The sequence below is a fragment of the Phoenix dactylifera genome, chromosome 6 (assembly GCF_051530095.1).
Source record: "Phoenix dactylifera cultivar Ajwa chromosome 6, Ajwa_hap1_PhDact_Kaust_v1.1, whole genome shotgun sequence".
Classification (NCBI taxonomy): domain Eukaryota; kingdom Viridiplantae; phylum Streptophyta; class Magnoliopsida; order Arecales; family Arecaceae; genus Phoenix; species Phoenix dactylifera.
Window position 1 is genome coordinate 26,830,713 of NC_143195.1, and position 24,420 is coordinate 26,855,132.

Here is a 24,420-nt window from a genome sequence, read left to right on the forward strand (position 1 = left end):
TCTTGTTCAGAATGTTTCATTTCTTTATATCTTGTATGCGAAGTTTCTGAAACTCCTTTCCTCTCATCTATCACATCTGAGCAAGTTTTCTCCTTTTTCTTTCTTACTTACCAGGCTACCACACCATTGCCTAAATTATCTTTTAGCAATAACGCCTTTCTAATTTGACTATAACGTTTATCTTCTCAAGATGTTTTGTTCTCATAGTGGATTCTTAAAAGTAATTATGGATTCTTAAAGTGATTCTAAATAAAATTTCATAAATGCTACTTCTAGCATCTAATTTATGTTCAGAATTGTGTGCTCTTTTCCTAATTCAACTACTTTTTTCACTGTTCCTAACAGTTGTTTGTATTCCTTTATGATGCTAGAGATAATCATTGCTTTCATATATGGGGAACAGTGTACCAGACTACCAGTTTTCCTGAAACTAATGAGTTTATAAATTACTATATCAGCATCTGAAACCCAATATGATTTGTGTACTTCTTATTTCCAGTTTATTAGTGGGAGAATTGGAAAATTTTATCTATTCTCAGAATTTATTGTATTATCTTGTGATGTTCTGAACTGATGACTGCATCATATTTTTTTCATGAATATCATGGTTGAACACATGCCCGGATGAAGAACTTTATTATGGTTTTTAACTCATAATTTATTTGGTTTAATTTGTTTTTGTGTGGCTGTGATTCAAACTAGTTGGTGATTCTTCAGAAAAGTTGGAGAACGAGGATGCTGAAGAGGATTCCCTAGTCTCTAAAACTGATAATGTTAGGGAGCCTAGTTCTGAGGCGTACACATTCAAGGAACTTATATGTGGAGAGGAAGCGCTGAGGATTTCCCCCGCTGAGCCATACTGTTTAAGCCGTCCTATTAGGCGAGGCCACTTTAATGTTTCTGAACATTATCCTCTACAGCAGGTACTATTTACACCACAGGATGCTTTATCCAGATAATATAGCCAATGTATAAATGTTTTGTCCATGGAAATGCCATGAACTCCATGCCTTCACTGACTAGCCTATTAAGCTGCACAATAAAGTTTATTTTTGAGAACTTACGTGGAATAAAAGAGGCCGAACATCAAATAAATTGCTATACTTTATGAGAACCAAGGTGTGAAATATCAATAGGTTTGACATGTACCTCTTAGTGCATTGTTCTGAGGCCTTCCTGGTATAGGGAGGCTCAATTTCATACAACGAGGCTCAATTTGGAAGGAACCGTCCAAGACGGCCCCAAACCGCTCGAACCAAAGTCAATTGAGTGGTTTGAGGATGGATCCAGGCAAGGTCCGCCATACCGGTACCAGTCGGCGTACCGGTGGCCGTGCGGACCAGTACGGTACCGGTTCGATCCGTACCGGCTGGTACCGGTATCGTATCGAGGCCGGTACGGCAGACCAAGGATCCAGATTTGTTTTCCTTAAACTGCTTCCAAACCAAGCAGTACGCTAGGGTACTGATCAAGAAGTGGGTTAAAGGGTGATTCTATCTTCTTTTGACTATTTGAATTACTGCAACAAAAGAATGTTGGAAATTCACCACTATAAAAAAACTTGAAAAATTAAAAACTGATAAAAAACATTGGTATGTAAGCTAGTGTTTAGTACATGATTGTTGATGATGATAGTGATCATTTGAATGATTTTTGGACTGCAAGTGCTAAATTATGTTCTTCTTTATTATTTGCATTTCAGTTGCTAATTGAACACATTTTTTAAATGCATCTTAGGTTGCAAGTTGCATGACATGTGAAATTTATGCATGTTAATGACTTCAGCATATGTGGAAAACCTTGATTTGGTTATTTAACTTGATACTCCCAACTTGTTTATTTCAAAAAAAAAAAGAATACATTTAGCGAAGAAAACTTGATAGAAAACCCAAAATCAGAGTTTGAGTGCCAAAAAAGACCATAATGAGGGTGCATATCCATTGACATCCTTTGTTTGCATGATCCTTTATATGGTGCATGCCCTCTGGTATTTTTGATTCTTACTCTTTACCATGATCCTTACTCTGGTGCATATCCGAGTAAGGCAATATTGATTCTTGGTATTTTTGAACCTTGATGAGAAATATTTGCGGAAAGGTGTGGAATACCAAAAGAATTTGTTAATGAGTAAAATCAGATGGTATAAGGAATTGGTAGTACAAGGCCAAAACTGAAACTCATCGATGTTCAAAGATTGAAAACTGAAGACCAGACCTAAATTTCCTGTCTTAGAACACAATTGGTGTGAATCCTGGGATGGAATGGATTAACACCAACTGAAGGCTTGAACTGTCAAACAACTAGAGCAAAACCACTTGGATGCCCTAATCCCTAAGAGGCTAAGACCTTCAGCTGTGGAGATTTAACTTTTAGATATATTTTTTTTTCAGAAGATCCATGTTTTTATACAATTCATAATTTTCATTTTTTTTAATGACATTCTGTAACACATGCTGTTCTTCATTTGTTACAGGTTTTTGAAGATTTGTATACCATCTGGAACTGGGTATTGATTGAAAAGTTGCATATTTCTCCAGCAGATAGAAATCTATATTCTGCTATCCTTGTTGTGCCTGAAACATTTGATAATCGTGGTATATTTTCTGGTTTTATTACAGTTGTGCTATGCTTATCAACTTTCTGCGCACCATTTGTTTAACATTGCTATGCTTCACAAGTGTTTCTTGGACATTATACCTAGTAGAAATGCAATAACTAAAGGTGCATAACATGTATCTTTCACATGTGAAGTTAATCACTTCCTGTAATTTGATATATCACATTTTTGTGAAAGACAGTTAGTCTTCAGTATATAAGAATAAGATTACTACCATCATGTGTGATAGGTTTATATAACCCCAAGGGTCTTTCAGCTTCTGCCCCTTGATATCCTGCAAATTGTTAAACTTGGTCTCCCTTAGATAAGAAGTGAAGTAAAAAAAGTAGAGGTAGATTTAGACAATAAATTCCTTTTCTTTAAGATGTAGAAACTTTTCATTTTCATTAATTCACAAGACTATATATAACAACCCAGGACCTTATCCAAAATGGCTAGGCGGAAGGTGTTATTTGGGTTCCTTGATCCTGTATAAGTATTTAAGATCTATCTAGCAAATAACCGATGTGAGACTAAAAGCACGCCCACACGGGTCCTCACATATTCCCCTCATTTAAGTCCTGACATCCTCGTCAGGCTAAGGGTTCAAATCAATATAAATCTAATCACAAGCACCATGATCGGCCCGTAGTCAGCCCTAATGGATCTGTGCTGCAGTGTCCCCTAGTCCACATAGGTTATGGGCCGGGTCCGCTCTGATACTATTTGTAACAACCCAAAACTTCATCCAAAATGGCTAGCCGGAAGGTGTTAGTTGGATTTCTTGATCCTGTATAAGTACCTAAGATCTACCCAGCAAATAACCGATGTGAGACTAAACACACGCCTGCGCAGGTCCTCACACTAAATGTTTACTTTCATTAATTCACCGGACTATATGTTTACTTCATAGTTTCAAATTTCTCATGCCACTTTTCAGGTGTTTTTTTTAGGCTATAAAGTGATTTTCTTAGTTTATATAATTTGTTTTCAGCTTTTTACTGTAAAACCTTGAGGATATTGTATAAACCTTTTCATCGAAATGTCCATGTAAGTAAGCAGTTTTTAAATCCATATGGTGAATTATTAAGGTATGAATAAAGACTAATGCTAATAGTAAATTCGTGGTTGTGATGTGGATTCCCTGCTTTTTAATTGTTCCCTTTTGCAACTAACCTTGCTTTATTTTTTACTATAATTCTATCAGCTCTTAAAATCTTAACTGTCTAGTTTCATGCTATGGTTTTTTTTCCCATTATGTCAGATCAGTTAATATCCAAGTGTTCTGAAGTATGACCTTTAATTTCACTATTAATAGCTTGCTTCCTAAAAAAGGTGATGCTATAAAGTTCATACTGAACTAGAATGAGGGTGGTATATTGTTAATTAAGAATGTATTGAATTCAGATTTTTCTTCTCTCTATTGCTTTATTTTCTGTAATAGGTTCTGATAATACATGTCTTGTACTTCTAGGAGGTATAATTGAAAGTGTTCTAGAACTACTAGGATGTCTTTTCTACTTGGTTAGAGATTTTTGATTGAAAAGGAAAACGAAGTTGTTGTAATATTGTTGTTGGGTATTTCATTAACTTTTGAACTAATCAACTAACCTAAAAAACCTATTTACATTGCTAAGGCATAACCTTATAATACAACATGCATACTTTTTAACCTCTTTCTTCTTTTTGATTTTTGGTATTTCCACTCTGGTTAAGCACCCACACACTTTAATGTAATTAAATCTAGGTTTTATTTTCTTTTAAAGTTTGGTGGAATTTTCATCACTATTATTATAAGGTATTTAGATTAATATATAACGGGTGGATAGGAGGGCTCCCCCCTACAACTTCTTGAGGAACCTTGAACTAGTCAACATGAAATTAAACATGTCTAAGAGGATTCTGCTTTTCATTTTGCTGCAGTGTTGAATTGTGGCTACACTACTGGATTGAGGTGAATAGTGAATAGCAACTTCACATGCTATCCCATATTCTCGTTAGGGGTGGCAATCGGGTCGGGTCGGGTCGGGTCATAAACGGGTCGGGTCACATACAGGTCGGGTCAGAAAATCATAAACCTGAACCTGACCTATTTATTAAACATGTCAGAAATTACAACCTGAACTTGTCATATTTAATAAACAGATAATCCGACCCGACCCGACCCGTTTAACCTGTTTAATAAATAGGTAACCTGTTTGCCCAACCCGACCCGACTTGTTTAACCTGTTTGCCCAATCCGACCCGTTTAACCTGTTTAGACCTGTTTAACCTGCCCAACCCGACCTGTTTAGACTTATTTAACCTGTTTAACCCGTTTAACCTGTTTAGACCTGTTTAACCTGCCCAACAGTTAAACGGGTTAAATGGTTTAAACGGGTCAGACATTTAAAATCCGTATTCGACCCAATTAATAAACAGGTTAAACGGATCGACCTGTTTACGAGCCGAACCTGTTTAGGCCAAACCCAAACCTGTTTATGGCGGGTCGAACACGAGTCGGGTTGGCGGGTCGGGTCATATTTTGCCACCCCTAATTCTCGTCAAAATAAGAATATCTCATTAGAGATGTACTCCCCGCCTGAATTAGGCCCATGTACCAGTGTTTAAGAGTAGACATTGCACCATCAGCTTATAATAGTATGTAAGGCTTGTAGCAATTAAATCAAATTAATAAAATATCCAACAATACCATTGCAAAAGCTAGGGCTGCAATCTACATGGGAAAATATTTTTTTTCCTTTTCAAGTGTAGAATCGCTAACCAAATAATTTTCCTGTTAAAACTAGAATCACTAATCATGCAAATCAATAACCAAGCAGTTCTATGCAACTTCATGCATACCTTCTACAAGACATAAAACACCATAACCTAATTTAAAATATAGTTACCTAGAAGAAGTACAAGGGCTAGAGTAAAGAAAAAATTGGTCTCAGATTTTTATACTTTTGAAGTAGAGTTTACTTTGGCCTCAGTTGGGATACTGTGAACTCCCTGGCCTTGCCTATTAGGATGTAAGCTGTAAACTTAAAAATGAAATTCAATTTGTTTTAATAACATTAGAAAGTTAACTGACTTACCATCCTTTAAAAAAATAAAAAGAAAAAAACTATAGGATGCAAATGGATATTTAAGAAGTTAAGACTTGATGGAACTATAGAAAAATACAAAGCTAGGCCAGATGCAAGAAAGTACGACATCCAACCTAAAGGAGTGAATAGGCTATCTGCCATCTATGCCTTGTAGCTAGGGTATTGCTAGCATTAGCCTCTACCCATAACTTGATAATTCACGTAATGGATGTAACAATTGCTTTTTTAAATGTAGAGGGAGGTGGGAGGAAGGGGGAGGACTGAAGTAAACCCTAACCCTAGTTGTTGGGTTTTGCATGCGGGCCGGGGGGGGGGGGGGTTGCTTCTCTTGAACACGGGATGGAGCTCGAGAGGGAGGGATGATAACGAGTTAACCCGAGGGGAGGGGTTTAATCGAAAGGTCGGCCTATTTACTGAGCTGATCAGGTGAAACATCTTGGTTTCCAGTTGATTCAATTCGGTATGCTCCGAACCGGGTGGTTCAGGGAATGGTCAACCATGGTGTGAACTGTGAAGTCTATAAGAGAGTTGCTAGCAGCGCCAACCCGACCTCAAGGTTGAAGATCCAAGGAGGAGGTTCAATGGGTAGGATCATGCTGATCACATGACTTGCAGAGGACTAAATTTGGAGAATGACTCCTTCCTACCCCTTTGGTCATAGTGCTTGTTCTATGTGAAAATTCAGGAAGAATCTCTCTGTTAAAAAACTCAAGGCAAGAATCTGCAATGTACTTGGAACAGCTACCTTTGCGGGCATTACCTATTTGAGAGTAGCTATAAGGCTGTGATTATGAGAATTATGGTGACGACTTATGAAAAATCAAGATGCGAATCAATGACCTTCAAGCCAATGAATGACTTTCAATACTTTAACCTGCTTTTGTCCCTGATATCGGTACTCTGTTACGCGTTGAAGTTTATGCAAACCATTTATTTTTTTTTTTTGGTACAATGCAAACCTAATTTAAGACCTCAGGTTCTAGATATCTGTTAAATGGAAACAGCTGACATTAAATGAAGGTTCAAGTCTAGAAAACACATCCACCAACCACAAGGTATCAAATTCTTACAGTTCTAGATATATAAATATATGTCTTCTAATATTTTTTTAAACTTGAAAACTGTTGGAGATTCTTTTGAAAGGACAATCCCGTTAAATTTTTCCTTTTCCCTGCTTCCTGTTAATTCAAAATTTTAATGATTTTTATTTACTGGTATGTCATTGCATAACAGAGCATGGGGCATGTGACCTCTGCTTCCTCTCTACTTTGCTTTCTAATCTTGCCTCTAATAATGAGCCTAGCATGACTGCTTAATAGGTGACCCGATACTAGCTATTGACTCTCTCCCATTGGAAGAGTGTTGTTCTTCTTACTGTTAATGCACAGTTCTGGATTGTGCTAGGAATATATGGATTCCTGGATGATTTACAAAATATTGAGTAGGTCATTGCCTCCAGTTCTCTCTTATGCTTTCTCTTCATATGGCTGAACAAGAGATAATCTGTGATCATCTTCCCCCCCTCTGTTTTTTTGAATTTTTTCCTCGGTATCAATCGTCAGATCTGCATTTGTGCTCTTTGTGGATCAAAGGTTGGTTTATTTCATCTTGGGACTGACCAATCTTGGACACAGTGGTCCAATTGTGCCTCAAACCACTGTCCATTCTGTTATTGTATCTATTCTTTATTTTCATGCCATTTGATCAAAATCTGGTATAAAAAGAAAAGATTGTTTTCGGCAAGGTCCGGCGTACCGGTACCGGTCGGCATATCGGTGGTGGCCCGGACCGGTATGTACCGGTTCATACTGGTCTTGTACCGGTACGGTAGTCGTACCAGCCAGGTTTTCAATGAAAAGCTTCCAGTACCGGATCCCACGCTGATCCGGATCCCACGCTGATCCGGTACTGGCCTCAGCTCGGATCGGTTCGTACCGGCCGGTACGACATACCATAGTTTTCGGTATGTTGGAGCATAATCACTCTTGTTGCAGACCTATATACAACAAGGACATTAGTACTGAGAGTACTGCCTTAATACCAACCAATATGGACCTGAACCGTACATATCATGCCAGATCAGGTTCTGAAACATACATATCATGCCAAATCAGGTCCTGGACCGTACATATCATGCCGGATCAGGCCCAAGCCAAGGGTGAATACCTTGGTGCTAAAACATCAGAGTTTTATTTTTCCACCATTTCAATGTGGGAGAAGGATGGTGCATCCCTGTATATTGAGTTTTTAGTCTTGATATACGGTACCAATGTTCTTAGATAAGGGCCTGTAGAAACCCTTTATGTTTTGGCCAACCATTGACTTTGGGATTTGGAGGGTCCTTATAATCTATATCAACATGGGCACAGTTAGAGTTCTCTCAGCATTGTGTCATGGTATTCAGATTAGTTTGACTCTATGAATTCAAATAATTTAGCAATTTGTACCTTAGTGTATATGCATTTTAGAAATAGGAGAGGGGCATTGGTGGTTCAAAAGTTGACAAATGGAATCATGCAGGGAATGTTCCAAAATTCAAACTCCCTTCCTAGTAGCATAGCTGTATAGGTTTGTCATTCTGAACCAATTTTTACATAAAGCTACCAGAAAAGGAAAACAGATAAGCTTTTGTCCTTCTATATGCTTTGTTTTTTTTTTAAGAAAATATTTTGTACATGGGTCCTTAGCCTGGTTTTACAAAGGCGCTGCTTCCACATACCCCTCTTGGGATCTGCTCACGCTTCTTCCATGTTCGTGCTTCAAATAAAGTACTGGGGCTTGCCTCTAATGCTTCAGTGCATTAGTTTATTGCTGATTGTAACGAGCACCACACATGCATGTAAACTTGATCGACATTGTGAAGTTGTTTAGGTAATTCTATGCATCTTATTATGATATCAGACCAGCAAGCATGGCACATACTAGTCCTTCAAATATGAAATGACAACATCAACCTGTTTTGATGTATTGATGATATGGTAAGATTTTTGATTTATTTTTATTAACTCTTTTAAATATTAACTTCTAAGATAACATTCTTGTGGCAGTTTTAGGTCTTTCCTGCTTGATGAAAGCACCCGCCATAGGAAGGCGGAAGCTAGGAATTCAGAGGCTCTTTGACATTTTCTTTCATTTTTATGTTTCATTACTAACAAACCTTAGCCATTGATTTGAGGGTGGATTTTTTTCACCCATTTAAGTTATGGATAATCATGTTCGTGTTTATAAACTCAACATTGAAAATAATAATTATATCTCTATAAATTTCACCTCTATTTCATCCTTGTATACACTATCATGCATGTTCATTATAATCTGCATCAGTCTGCTCTTAATTGTGATTTCTCAATGTATGCTGCCAGGAAAGTTTTGATCTAACTGCATTTTTGTCATGTTTGAACCCAAGAAACTCAACAATCTCAAATTGTACATCTATGAAACTTCTGATATAAAACTCCATTATTCTATTTTGTAATGGATGCTGAAGTGAGAATAGCCTTTTCCTTCGTATTTCCCTTTTATTTTTACCCCCTTAACAACTTATTTATATTGGAAAAACAGGAGGTTATTTTGAATAATTTGGAGTTTCTTCTTTTTTTTTTCCTACAGAAATCAAAGAAATGCTCTCTATTGTGATGCGGGATTTAAGGTTTAGCTCAGCAGTGGTACATCAGGTCTGTGGGAGGAACATATTTATGAGCCACTAGTCTAATCTTTGTTATCTATGCTAGCACTTATGACAAGTTATTTGGTATGAGAGCCTTTTATGCGTTTATAATTTATTTGAAATGTACCAAAAGGGACCATTATGACTAATCCATTCACCAATCATTTATGTAACACTAAATAGCAAGATGGGGCCCTCCTGATTTTTCCATGGAATGGAATGCCTGCTTACTAGCATGGCCGTCCTGCCCACCCCAGTTATTTCTCGACTCTCCGGTCCCAACACTTGGGACCAAGGTCCGCCGTACCGGTACCGGTCGGCGTACCGGTGGCCGGCCGGACTGGTACGGTACCGGTCCGGTACGTACCGGCCGGTACCGGTATGGTACGCGGTGGTTTCAAAAACCACAGCGCGCGGCGCTGTGGTTCTTAAAAAAAAAAAAAAATCGTACCGGTGCGAACCGGCCAGTTCGCACCGGTACGAGGCCGGTACGGGCGGTATGGGCCCGTACCGGCCGGTTCGGATAAAAACCGGAAAATACCGGTTTTTTTGCCGTTTTGGTACCGGTCTAGGACCGGGCCGGTACGGCATTCCATGCTTGGGACAATGCCCTGTTTTGACACTCGGGTAGTCGGATGCCCCACCATCTCACCAATATTTAAAACCTTGCTATATAGGTTGCAGAATCATTCTAAAGTAAGTTGTTAATTTTAGGAAGTTGCAACTTGAAATGGGTCCTAATTTATGGTAATAAATATTTGGACCTAAATTAATCAATATGATGCTTGCAAGTTAATGTAACCTAAAGTAATGGTTTGGGAAGAATTTAAAATTCAAATATCTTTTCCAATGTTACATGTCCTAAGTTTTGAATTGGAAGTAGAATATTAATAGCTTAACATACGCATGAATTTGAAGCTAAATATCTAGTCAACTAGTTGCAATGTAGGAGTTTAATTTTAGCTCCCTAATAGTTGATGACAAGGTTCTGCATCTCGGTATCGTATCTTGTATGCCCCGCCCCCCCACCAAATCCAAACTCGGTCCCCCACGAAATCCAAACTTGGTTCGATACTGTACGATACAGTACGCCTAGTATGGGGTGGTATGCATGCGTGCGGCGAACCTTGCTTGATGATATCAAAAAACATTCCTACCAATTCTCTCCTTTTTTGATTGACTTCTAGGAAATAATTGAACAATAATGCCAAACATGGAAATACGTTGACTAGACTTGGGAAAGATGTAAAAAGTAACAGAGCAAGTGATGCGGTCGGATGGAAAGCCTTATTCTATATGGTTAAGGTATTATCTATTAAAGTTTGAGAATATTTTATTATTGGCTGTCAACCTGGCATCTAACTTCCCTACTGGTGCTGAATTCCTAAGTAAGATGCCTTTAGATGATAGAGGGCTTTGGCATGGAATTGTTTCAAATTTCTATTGATATTCAGCAAGGTTTTAAATATTGGTACTGGTTCTGTACCAGCACACGACTGACATGGCTTATAGATTGTTGGTACATTGCAGCTGTGGTTCTTAGTGTCAGTAAGAGGGGTGTACCTTTACCAATTTCCTACTGGTCCAATATGGTACAGACTACAGATCAGTACAGTCTTGTGTGGTATGGTTCAGACTGCCAAACAAACAAAATCTATACGATTCAAGGAAGTACATGCATAATTTGTGAAGCTATAATTGGCACATATTCCATGAAATGAATTGCTGGTACTGTGCACTTCATTTCTGTGTGAAAAGAAAATATAATGCTTCCATATAATGCATTGTTCAAATGACACCCCAAAAGCTCCTCTACATTTCATTCATCCAGCTTTAATTCTATTGCATATGAGTTTATCTACGCCTCCACTTTTTCATATAAGAGATCCTAGATAAGTAAATTAATCACTCAATAGTATCTCTTGTCCATCAATCTGATATACTTCATTTTTGTTTTTTCACTGATTTTTGATCCCTTATTCATTAATTCTTACCTTGTAATAAGAGTTCTATTTTTTTTAATCATTATGCCAGATAAAAACATAGGCTTTGAGAGATACTAATTCTACATTCTACTTCCTAACATATTATCATTTGTGTTTCTTTTGTTATGTTTCAGGAAGGTCTTGCTGCAGCCTTTGGGAATGGATTATCCACAGCATGTGTTGTAAACATGGGTGCTCAAGTGACATCTGTAATTTGTATTGAGGCAAGGAAATTGTATTTTTGTCTATAGTTCTAAGTTCTAACTACTTTACAAGATTTGCTGCCTTGATTCTGCATTACTATTTCAGGCTTTTCAGCAGTGATAAATAGATTTCTTCTATTTGCATGTAATTTTAAAATAACAGTTTGAGCACTAACTTTTATTGGCAGTTTGAAATTTCCACTTGACTGATTTTTTCATCAAATGTTGGTGTTGTGTTCAGGATGGAGTAGCTTTACCTTCTACATGTGTGACATTGCCTTATGGTGGGGAGGTACGCCATGATTGATGTACATTATATTTACAAATTACCTGTTTTGTATTAGTTTTACTTTCTCTTACAAGAGAAGTGTGAATAAATTACCACACCACTTTTTTTAATTTAGTCCTGCTACTTGAATCATTAGTAAGAAAGAAGTTTTCTAGGTTATTTCTTAAAGCATTGCAACTATTATGTGATATGCCATTCTTGTAGGATATCTCAAGATGCCTCCTGTGGGTTCAACGTCACCATCAGACATGGCCACCTATTCATACTAATCCTTTGGTGAAGCCTATTGACATGTTAATGCTCAACAAAATAAAAGAGTCATACTGTCAGATTAGAGTGAGTTTTGTATCTCAGCTTAAGATTTCTTGTAATGCTAATTTATAAGAATATACTTCTGTTTTTTTTTTTTTTTGGCCCCTCTTTGTTTCGTTGGTGGAAGTCGCTACATGGCACTAAATTTTGTCATTCTTTGGAAGCTATTTTGCAAGAAAGTTTGTTATAACTAGAATTTTATACTTGCTGAGACTAAGATGCTAGGGTTTTCTATTTTCTTTTCATTTGCATTTGGCTTTATGTCAAATTATATCTAATATCGTGCAAATTATATATCATGTGCCAAGCTCTTGCTTAAATTTGCATGTCATTGGTATTTTTATTTATGTCATCCATTGTTTATGGTTAAGTCAGTCTCCTCCTGCCTCCAAGTAGGAGAGAGGATTTAATTTACCATGTCAAACTGAATATGTGTACACCACCATCAAACATGATTTACAACATCTGATATGCCTAATGGCCAAAAATTACAAGTTTGGAGTTTTTTTTTATACTTATGCATCAAATTATCCCAGAATAGATGATTTAGAAGCATGTTATGATATTTTTTTTTGATTTATGGATTGCAAGTATTAAATTCAGTTGAAATTTGGTTTGTATGCATTTTATGATGTCGAGATCAAGACCAGTTGTTTGGGTTTTCAATTTTTATTAGCTGTGATAATTATAGCACAAGCACTATTGTTAGTTGTTACCGTCCTTTTTGTGTCCACTTCATGCACATGTTTATAGATCTCAAAAACTTATAATTTTTTGTTTCTAGGTATTTTTTATTTGTATATCATAATTAATTGCATGGATCTCAAGTTGATGCACCCAATTTTGTCCTGGAGGCTTGTCTAAAAATACTCTAAATATTCTAAATAATTGTCACGCCAATTTTGTCAGGATGTGTCACTAATTAGTAGGAATGCTTTGCTTCACGAAGTTGAGTAAATAGGAAAAAGATGAAGGAAAGCAATTTCACAGGAAAATGGTGAAAGAAGGTGTTGGTCATGGCTATATGATTTGTTACTCCAAAAAAGTGGGAAAGAAAAAAGATGAAGGTGGACCATGCAGCAAACCAGGAAGATCAATTTCTCCAGTATCGTATGAATTATGAAGCTCCAATTTCCAAAGTAACCATCACAAACAAGGTTAAAAAAAGGAAGAGATATATATCATATGCATAAACCTGTTGCCTCTTAATCAAGTGTAGTTGGATGGATGGCATTAACTATGCATGTGTGGTTTTGTAACTAATGATTGCTCTTCTATAGTCAAACCCATTGGTTTGTTTGATTGGAAATTCTATAAAATCAATGAATTTATTTTTGCTGTTCTCTCTGCAGTATAGTAGCTTATAGATGAAGCTCAATGGTTGCTGAAATCATCATGTGAAATGCCTTATTTTTGTGCTTTATCAGCTTAAGTTAAAGTCTTCTCTTTGGTATTTCAGCATGTGCTACCCTGCTAAACATGTCTGTCATTAACTTGTGCGTAATAGAATATGTCTTTTCTGTTTCTGTAAACTCTTTGCTTCATAAGTTCGTTTTTCATCTTTTTTTTTTCTTTTTTTAATAATTTCTATTAGATCTGTAGCTGTTTATGTGTCCAAAGAGTTTATAGCCGGAAAGTCTTAGGATTTTTTTTCTTTAATTTTTTTTTTAAAATTCAACCTTCTTGTCTGTTCTTTCTATGTTGTAAAGGAGGGAGAATTTGATGCTGTGGCTGCTGTTCATTCGTATGAGGAAGACAGACCTGTTGGCTCACACAAGACTAGGTTATCAGCTCTCAACGTAAGATTTCTTGATTTGAAAATTATGTTAATATGTTATCCAGATTATTGTGGCACGCTTTTCCATATTAATAAGCTCTAAAAGCTTATTCTATTTGGTGACTTTCTGATTTTGGATAGTAAGGATATGAGTTCTTCCATATTAATGAAAAATCTAGAGCTAGACTTCTTAAATATCCACAGTTTCTAAAATAATATAACAATAAAGCGCAAATATATAAATTTTAGTTCTGCAAGTTATGTCTTTACATGTTGGTAATCATCATGTAGTGTATGCTTCTACTAGTTCTTGTGTTGTTTATATTTGTAACAGCAAGAGGTTAAGATTATTTTCAATGAGATTGTACTTTGAAATATGAATTTGTTGTTTTCCCTCTTATGAGGAGATTGGCATGGAGATAGGCTAGGGTTTGATAAACCTTTAATCAATTACTGATCGATATAAGGTTTAGTAAAGATACAGTAAAAATGAATTGATTTCTTAATCACTAACATATATGATCCAGGCATCCAGCAAACCTAAATATCCACGACTTGATTTGTTTTTAGCTTCTATTCAACTGTTTCATGTGATTTTTGTCATAAATAACAATTTAATAATCATTTCTGTTATTACTAGGAAGATAGTCGGCAGCTTAATTCTCCTTTGACACGTGAAATGCAAATCCTCTAGCAAGCTAGTCAAAGTTTCTTGCATCTTCAAAGTGGGAGTAACTAATATCAACGTCCAATCAATCATTAAATGTATTCTATTAAGTCCAAAACATTTACCCAACAAACAACTAGTGTTTTACGACAAAGATATGTTGCCTATCAATCATTGTATGACAGAAAAATGTGATGTTAAGAAGGTATGAAATTTGGGCCAAAACCACTCAACCAAGATTCTCCAATTTAGGCACTTTCAGAAATATAAAGCTAAAAGCCTTATTTTGGGGTTTTTATAGATATGTTGGGTTAAGTTTACTTATGGATGATAGATTATTATGAATGATTTTTGTGAGATTAAACTCAAATTTTGTGAATTTTAACACTTGGTAAAAGGTAGCTTGAAAATGACTGATATTCAGAAATTACAATATATATATATATATATATATATATATATATATATATATATGCTATTTTGAAAAGTGTGAATTTTTGTTGCATACATTTGTTTGGTAACCATCACCAAATAACATAATGTAACTTCAATATGGTGTTTAATCTATTTTGACTTTTTTTAATATTTAAATTTAATTTTTTATTTTAGAAAGGTTTCTGATCACCAAAACTATACATAGTACAAGCAACGGTTCCAAACAGTATATTATGCTCTTTGATGATATCTACTTGTTTTTTAAAAATTGCTATCTGAGAACTTTTCTAGTTATTATAATTGATTATTTTTATTTTTAACTGGGACTGCAAACCTCAAATTGAAACTTCTCAAACTGAAACTCTTTTTGCTTAACTAAATCCAAATTCAAACTTACTAGTGTCTCACACATGTGATGCATGCGACAGGATGTATGAATGATTATAATTTTTTCATTTGTTATAGAAAGATTTATGGAACTGAGATGGCCGTCATTTTTCTTGTTGGAGATAAAGATAAACATGGAAGTGGACTAATGACTCTTAGACTTCTGATTATTTGATGTTAATCTCAAGCAAGGTATGCTGAACCGATCGGTTCCTGTACCGAACCGGTGCCGACAGGCACCGGTACGGTACAGCCTATAAAAATAGTTCCATGCTTGTACCGGTGCAAACCGGACCGCTTCCCACCGGCCCAAACTCTTTTTCCCCGTGGCTGGAGCCCGCGTGGGCCACTAAATGCCGCAGTTCCCACGCGATTCCCTGCGCAGGAACTACGCCCGCGCGCGGTTTCCTGCACGGGGCAGCGTGCCCACGCGGGCTGCCAGCCCGCGTGGTCCATTTAATGCCATAGAGTGGCATTAAATGCCACCGTGGCATTTGACGCGTCTGCGGACGCGTGTGGATGTGTTGTTTTTTTTTTTTTTGCTTTTTTTTTTTGACGTCCGCGCGCGTCTCTGGTTCAGTACCGGTTGAAAACCGGTACCGAACCGGTATCGTACCGATGCCAGTGTTCACCGGTACGCCGGTACGGTCGGTCCGGCGAACCTTGGTCTCAAGAAATAAGGATTTATTGAGATTTATTTGTTTCTTCTTTCTCTTCATTATATTATCATTGTGGCATAATTAATTGTACCCTTTCAATTAAAAAAGTCCAGGAGGGTATTCATGTTACAAAAGAGAGACTGGTCACAAAACTTCTCTCATTATGATAGTAGAAATGTTGGGGACATTTTTTTTTCTTCTTATGACAGTGCTAGTACCAATTTAATCAGTCTTTTAATAGTCATTTATTCACTGTCTAATTTGTTGAGATTCCTCATCGCATAGCCAAAACAGCCGCACTTTCATGGACAAACAAGCGGTTGGACACTCCCCTTCTTTCTTTCAACCTTCCTTTCATCTTGCAATTCTTTTCCCTCCATTGGCCTCCCTCTTTCTGATCTTTTCTCTTTATCTTCCTCTTGTTCTTTGGTCTCTTCTATCCCTTATCTACACCTGTATTGCTGATCACTCCTCCAATCTTCTTTTTAAGTCTAAACTGCCCAATGTACAAACTTGGGCAGCACAGTTGGCCCCTTTGTATGACCATGTTCTCTAGTTCAACTTATTTTCGATACCTTTCTCCTTGGATGCCACCCACCTACATTCACCTTTTGATTGTTTCTTCTTCTCTTGTCATTCTGGAATTAGACTTTGTTCTTTTCACGGTTCTATGATTGACATGATCATCAACTTGTAAATCCTTCATGCCATGATACCTGTACTTTTAATCCATTGGTCCATCCTTTGTTGATTCATAAATAAATGCTCTATTTCAGTCTTAAACTTGTATTTTTGGTGTGGATGTCTTTAGGCTGTTTTGAGGATGTGCTGTGCTTTTTGGAATAAGATTAAATACCAACATTTGGCATGAATTTGCTAAACCTTTGAACATTATCAACTGTTCCGTACATTTGCTTATGTATTTGGCTGCTTATGATATTATTATTATTATTATTATTGCTACTACTACTACTATTATTATTATTTTGATGGAAGGCTTATTATGATGTGTTGATACATGGGTCATGTAGTTTTATTGTACTTTACACCACAAGTTTTCTGCGAAGTTGTAACCTACTTGTACTAGAAACCGCACGCCACACCGCCTCTCTCCACCTCTATGCACCTTTCCCTCCTCCCAAGCTCTCTGTTCTTATCCTGGCCTGTATGCCCATCCATCCAGCCTTGACTGTATTCCATCAATGATTACCCTCAACTAACTTGTTCCCTTTGCTAGTAGTCTCATTCCCTCCTCTGTCTTGGCCCTTTGTTCACTACCACGCTCCCACTGGCCTTAAATTGCTTGCCTTTTTCTGCCTTCACTATCCACTCCAGCATGCTCTTTTCATCTAGAATTTGCCCACCTCTTCCATGCCCTTACTTTTCTTCCAGTGCTTACGCTTGGCCAACTACCCGTTTGGCCATCTCTTCTATCTGCCTACCCTTCCATTGCATTCTTGTCATGTTCATTCGCTGTTATACCAGCATATTCTGTCAGCCCCTGCCTTATTATCTCCTCCCTTTGCCTTGTACTTGAGCGGTGCTAGAAACATCATAGTATATGCTTCGACATAAAGGAACCATGATATGTTTTTTTTTCTAGGTAACATACTAACTTGCTATATTCTTCCAAAACCATATGTAAATCTTTAGCGATTCACATGCAATCTAATGTTTTCCTAGTGACAAATCAAATTTCTAGACCATGCTTTCTTAACAAGTTGAAATAAGAAGATGGGGTTGGTTAAGGTATGCCGAATCGGGCCAAACTGCCCAGTTCATCCTGTACTGAACCGAACCGGTGGGGAATTGGCTCAGTTTGGCCCTAAATTTTGAAATCCCCTCAAACCACCTTGAGCCGCTCAGTTCAAACCGGTTTAGCCTCCCCACATCTATTTAAAGGTTTGAAATTGGTCTGTTGAATCAGGGGTGAACTGCTCAGTTCATCCCGTACTGAACCGGTAACCGACCGGATGGGTCCTGGTACCAGTTCAGTGGACCTTGGGGTTGATCATCTTGTTTGTTAAAAATTTTATCTGGAGTATCTCCGAATCTCTTGGATAGCCTGATTTATTTTCACTAATAAAAGTGCATGACCATTAAATGAAAAAAATACCACACTACAAATATCTTACAATGATCTGATTTTCTAACCCTTTAACAATAATAAGAGCTCCTTTTTTTTCTTGAGTTACAAGGGTTCTTCAGTCTTCCAATTCCAAATATACATCTGCATCCTAGTGATTGATTGACTATAACTAACACATCTCTACGGCCTTCAGGTCCTGTGTTCTGCAATTGCCATGCAAATATTAGATTCATAAAAGTATATCCAGTAACACGCCGTCCTCCAGTTTTTGATTTACAAGAGCAAACTACATCGATGTCACCTTCAGTCTTTATTTTAGTCTGTTGCATCTGTTATTTCTACATTTCTATGTCATATCAAAATGTGCTTTTCATAGTTTTTTCTTAGTTACTACCTGATATATGTTTACTGGGTATTGTTGAGCATATATTATACAGGATAATTGCATTTTGGTGGCTTTTATAAATATAGGTTTTAAAACATGAGGATCTCTTGGTTTCGTGTTGACAACTACAATAATCATATTGTTAGAAAAATTTATACTATTGTTTTTGCAATCTTCAGCTTTTCTGTATAGTTGAATTTTCTCAAAGAGCTTATTTCTCTCCATAGAATATTATTCTGTTTAATTGTTTTGCCTATTGTTGAGCACTTAAACCTCTGAAGTCATTTATGATTTCTATACCAGTGTGAGGCTACGAGCAGTTATTGATTTATGCTCAAGTTTTGCTGCATCGTTAACTTTATCTCAAGTGCCTTCCATTTTTCCTCCTTCCTGTTAATGTATGACCTGCTGAACTAGTTGAAATCACAGACTGAACTTCTGTTCTTTATATTGGTATGTTGTTTCGATTTTGGCGCAGTCAAGTTCTTAGTATGCACAGCTGCCAACTCATACACTCTCTTTCTGTAACTTCTGTTTTTTAATTAGCAGCTTGATGGGTTGTTTTGAAGTAATGATATTTGACGTTAACAAAAAATGTGGTGCACAAATTTGTGGCATAGGTTGTTGATGATAATCTAGTCAGTAGAATGGTTATTCTGCTCTGTATTCTCCACCAAGCTTGAACAATTTTATTCAACCTACATATTTGTGTCATATTCTTTGTTCCAATCAGCTATGCCATGTCAAGTTCTCTCTGCCTTGTATGAAGACACGCGAAAAAATATTACAATTTACAATCATTTTATTTTATTGGAAAGTATTATGGAAAATAAAACATATCCAACACTTTTGCTTATTTACCAGCTTATTGGTTGTCTTAGGTCTACCATCAGCATGGCTAGCATTGAAGGAAGGAATGCTGAATTAGCCCGTACCAGCCAGTTCAGCTCGTATCGAACCTGTCTGGTCTCTGATTGGTCCGGTTTGGTCTTGAAAAACGGTACCGGCCTCCGTACCGGCCCCTATACCGGCCTTCGTACCGGCGCATACCGATTTCGTATCAGCTAGGCCAAATTTTTTTGGGCTTTTGGAGGCCGAACCAATGGTATCGGTTCGAACCAGTCCGAACCGGTCCGGTGGCCGACCGGTATGCCTACCGGTACCGGTTCGACGATCCTTGTATTGAAACAACTTTAAAATATAAAATGCGGATATATTATCGGTTTCTTCTGTCTATTGTTATATACTTATATTGTTGTTGCGGCTTTTGCATTTGAGAACCAGGTGCCAGTTGTGTAAAGCTAAAAATAAAGAAACCTTAAACTCATCAGTGAAAAGATAATGGTTTGATGATTAAATTGTATCTTCTAAATATCTTTTTTTTTTTTTGTAAGAGAATGATTGTGAAGGCTTCTTTCTGTAAAAGCCTGAATGTGATTGATGTTGATTTAAGATTTTGTTGGGAGTTTAGCAAGCCTATTTGAGCAAGACTTATAAAAATTCCTTATCTAGCATTCACAAAGCAAGACTAGTTCATTTACTGTTGTCAGTGACTATGGTGAGGTAGCAGATGATATCATTAGAATTGATGTCATCAAGTGTGACATAACCAAAACATTGGTTACAATATCTGGTTCTAGATGTATAACTATATCCATATCTATATCTGTACACGCACACACCTATATATAATAAACAGAGCCATTTCATGTCCATTTATAAAAATTGTGGTGAAATTATTGACAGTTGATATATTCATTGCTAGTGAAATGACCATCTTGTGACATTCAGTAATAAGTTCATGTTCAGGTTCCTCCTATGGGTCTTTTCTATCCAACACTTTTTGTTCCAGAAGAGTACCCACCACCTCCCCGCTCATGGTGAGATATGCGATCGGTCATCCTATTATTCTTTGGCATTTGATACTAGAAACTTTGTATAGTAATGTTGTATTTTATACATGTTGCATTGTTGCCAGGTTCCATGACTATGAGGATATGCTGGAAGATTCTTCGGAGTTCCCTAGAAGGCCTGACATGTCAGATGGCCTTTATCTGGGTGTTAATAGTGGACTAAACATGTGGGACAATTATCCAGTATTTCCAACTAGACTCAAGAAGGATGAAAAACTTGGTCTTGCAGAGGCAATTACCAGTAGTATTCTTTCGACAGGTTGTATTCTGCCATCTCAAGTTCTTTACTGGCTTTAGCTTTTAGTTACTATAGTTAATACTGAGTTCTCATACTTAACAGGGCGCTTGGACCTTCAAAGGAAGTTGTTTTGTAGCATACAGCTGGTGAGGTTTATTTATTTATTGATTGATAAATGGTGTTGATTCTACGATTTTGCACTTAGATTTTATGATGTTTCAATGTTCCAGATAGGTGGAGTAGCTATGACTGCCGGTCTTGTTGCAGCAGTGGAAGAGAGGTTTTTCTTTTTCCCTTTTGATGGAAATAAACTGTTACACACTTCATATTTCCAGTCAGCATTCAAGAGTTGCCCACTATCAAGAACTGGGATTTTTTAAAGAAACAGATGCCCCTGACTCTACATGAGGCTTACTCATTATTTAAATTATGCCACCAAGCTTTACCATCTTGACTTCTCTTGTCTTTTAGTTATCCATTTTGCTGTATTCATTATCTTGTAGTTCTGCTTTACAAAAAACATGCAGAAAGTCCACAGACGTGTTCAAAATATAAGTTGTTATATAAACTCTGCTAGCTAGATCATTATAAACAAAGCATAAGCCGAAGTATTATAGTTTTATGCCTGAACAATGTCATTCAGTCATTTGAGGAAAAGTATTATTAATCCCACTGCCCACATTTCATATTATTGATTCCTAAAGAAATTTCTTCTTTATAGTACTGTAATGACCATAAACAATGCATGGATGGTGTAATGTATAGAAATTCATCTATGTTAATCACATAATTGATAATACTGAACTTAGATGTTTTTTTTTTCTTAAGAAATCTACAAGTAAGCATGTCATGTCCCCTTGTGTCGATTACTGAAAGCACAGATGAGCCCTCACAGAAACTGATGGAAAAAGAAATGCCAATGGCACGGTGCCGGTGTTTTATGATACAAGCAGGAATTAGACAGTTGATTATGTTTCACCTCAGGACTACTATCTGGTTAGCAATTGATTGTGCATGAAATAATGAGTCCATTTGGGGAAGATTAAAGAGTAACCAATATGGGTTATAAATTAATAGAAAATGTTTTGAGATGATTCAGTTATGTTTAATGCTTTCTCCGAGGGCACTTGTAACAGAAGATGCAGCTTTAGATATAATTTAACAATAGAAAGTAATCACTGAAGTTGCAATTACTGATTGAGTTTTTTTGTTTATTTATTCATGTTTTCTGTGATCCCCCATTGTTAAGCATCAGATAAAGTAACTTAGTACTACATTGCCACCGACTTCATTTATGTTTATTGCCTCTATATTATGTCCTGATAATGAGTTTGGTAGCTGAGTGTGAAACTAATCTAGATGCTTACAAGTTATGGTGACATGAAGATTCCTCACTAGTCCTATTCTTATATATGTTGGCTATGTTCTTATTGAACTTTAATTACAACATGCACATTCCACATATTTACAAATGAACTATCTAATTAATGGGTAATATATGTTGGATTGATGCAAAATGAAGATGAAAATTTGATCGGCTCTGTAGTGTGAGCTCTATTTAATAAAGGATCCTTAACTAGGCTACTTCAGTATCGATGCCCATTCTAAACTCAACGGTGGCAACTAAGCATGAGGATTGTGCTCGTTGTGGGACTTAACCCAATACCTTACTGTTAAGATTAGATATTTAGTCTTTTTGTTGATGCTTTTAGAGATCCCATTTAACCCAATTCCCTATGCTTTGCACACATTGAAATGGGAACAATTTAGACACCATTATGTCCAGTTTCTCCAAATATATTTTATCCACAAATGACCATGCTTGTCATGCAAATTGTTTCTTTCACCATCCATGACATTTAATTAGGTGTCTTTCAAGCATGTCAGCTTTTTTTTCTTTTTTTCCTGATTATTGAAGAAATAGTTCGATGTAATCACTTCATTTTCTTGCATCTTATTTCAGGGTTTTGCATGCTATTCCTTCAAATGAAGCCATTGATACTGTAGAGGTTAGTCTATCTGTAAGCTAATTCTGCTGTAAACATATCCTTATCCACAAAGCTTATCATCTGAGTTTACTTCAGTTTCTGCTTCCACTTCGCTACGTGTAATTGTAATTTGGAAATTTAAATTTCCTTTTCTGTCTTCGGTCACAAATGATTGCACATAGTTATTCTTGAAACACAGTTGCAAGAAAATACTCATTACTATAGATAACTAATCAAGCTCGAATAAAAATTTGCTGCAGGGAAACACTGGAAGCAGAATCTTGCTTTAAGCATACAAACATTTTGAGACTTTACTGGATTGCTTTAGTATATTTGAAACATGTATGCTTTGTAATTTGGAGTAGCTGTTATTATCATGTACTATATATGTAAATCTTCTATTTTTTTGGAAGGTTGGTTTATTAGTTATTACTCAAGATGCATTATTGCTAGTGTTACTTCTATTGTGGGTGGATCTATTAAATGCATTGCATGCATCATGAAGTTGTTACATCATACAATATTAAATGCTGTCATATGATGGCTATCTTTCATGTTATCACTTCACTTCTTCAAATTTTACTATTTTTTTTCCGAATGGAGGCTTCACTTTGAATGGCTCTTCATAAATCTGTAGTCATTACGTGGTCCAGTATGTGCTCTTTATTTTACAAGAGTCTCTACTCTCTTCTTTCTGTAAGAGAAACCTATGAACTAAATTTTTATAGGAATACTATCTCATATTTTTAAGATGCGACGTGTAATACTTAGAATTTCAAATAGTTTATCAGCATGAATATTGTTCGCCTAACTGATCGCATGCTTCATAAGTTTCTTTTCCATACATTTATCCTAATTCCATTTATTTCATCATTTTCCTTCTGTTGCATTTTTTCTGCAAAAGCTAACAATTTTTTGCTGATCATTCTGCAATTCTGTCATTTACTAATTCGTGGTCTAACATGAAAATGATTTCGTTTATTTTTTGGGGAGTATTATTCCATGCCTGTTGTTTATTGCCATTTAACAATTAAGGCTGGCTGTTGTTTTGTTTAAAATGTAGTCCCTGGTTTGATTTTGTACACGCGTGATGTTTTACACCCACTTAAGCCTGTTTTACGGAGACTTGGGTAACACCTAATTTCCTTTTTTACAAATGGGACAGGGACTAAAAACTAAATAGCCATCAAAACAAGGGACCCAATGCTATCCTTTTGTCATCAGCCTGTGATGGTTAAATGGCTAGCAAAACTTGGGCCAGAAGTTGCCTTTTTGCTTTTTCTGTCTCGTATTCTTGAAATTCTCATGATTGTTAATTTGGTTATTTTTTTTAAACTGCGCAAAATAATCTGGATGAGAGTTTGATTATATCAATTTATATCAAGCAATACTTATCTCATACCATATTTGCAAATGACTCTTGTTGTGTGTGTGAATACTTATTTCCTTTTTTCTACATGCTTCTATGTCACTGAAATACTTCTTTACTTCTTTATATACAATAGATGAAAGTAATAGAGTTTTTGGGATTATTCATTTTCTGTTTTTTCACCATTCATTCATGGGCTAAAATTTTGTCAAAATAGCATTTCCAAATTCATCCCCACACTTTTCATATTACAACTGTAACACCATCACAACTCCCATATTTACAGATATGAATACTAACTCCACTAGAGCAAACATGTTACACCAAGGACCGCCGAACTGGTACTGGGATCCATACCGGTCAGCAGTC

General features: G+C 36.5%; 1 protein-coding gene across 9 annotated transcripts in view; it reads left to right on the forward strand.

The window, feature by feature from the left end:
* ARP9 (actin-related protein 9) overlaps positions 1-24,420 on the forward strand; it is a 58,552-nt gene that overhangs the window by 23,738 nt on the left and 10,394 nt on the right. For 4 of the 9 annotated variants that reach the window (XM_088723496.2, XM_088723497.2, XM_088723495.2 and 1 more), the window contains exons 7-18: positions 703-923; positions 2,474-2,594; positions 9,298-9,362; positions 11,475-11,564; positions 11,785-11,835; positions 12,037-12,168; positions 13,854-13,943; positions 20,353-20,423; positions 20,522-20,715; positions 20,797-20,840; positions 20,925-20,974; positions 22,658-22,703. In XM_088723496.2, coding sequence (XP_088579622.2) covers positions 703-923; positions 2,474-2,594; positions 9,298-9,362; positions 11,475-11,564; positions 11,785-11,835; positions 12,037-12,168; positions 13,854-13,943; positions 20,353-20,423; positions 20,522-20,715; positions 20,797-20,840; positions 20,925-20,974; positions 22,658-22,703 — 1,175 coding nt within the window. Of the gene's footprint in view, positions 1-702; positions 924-2,473; positions 2,595-9,297; positions 9,363-11,474; positions 11,565-11,784; positions 11,836-12,036; positions 12,169-13,853; positions 13,944-20,352; positions 20,424-20,521; positions 20,716-20,796; positions 20,841-20,924; positions 20,975-22,657; positions 22,704-22,942; positions 23,025-24,420 lie in introns of all 9 variants that reach the window. The other 5 variants (XM_088723498.2, XM_088723499.2, XM_089923939.1 and 2 more) reach the window with 2 other exon arrangements.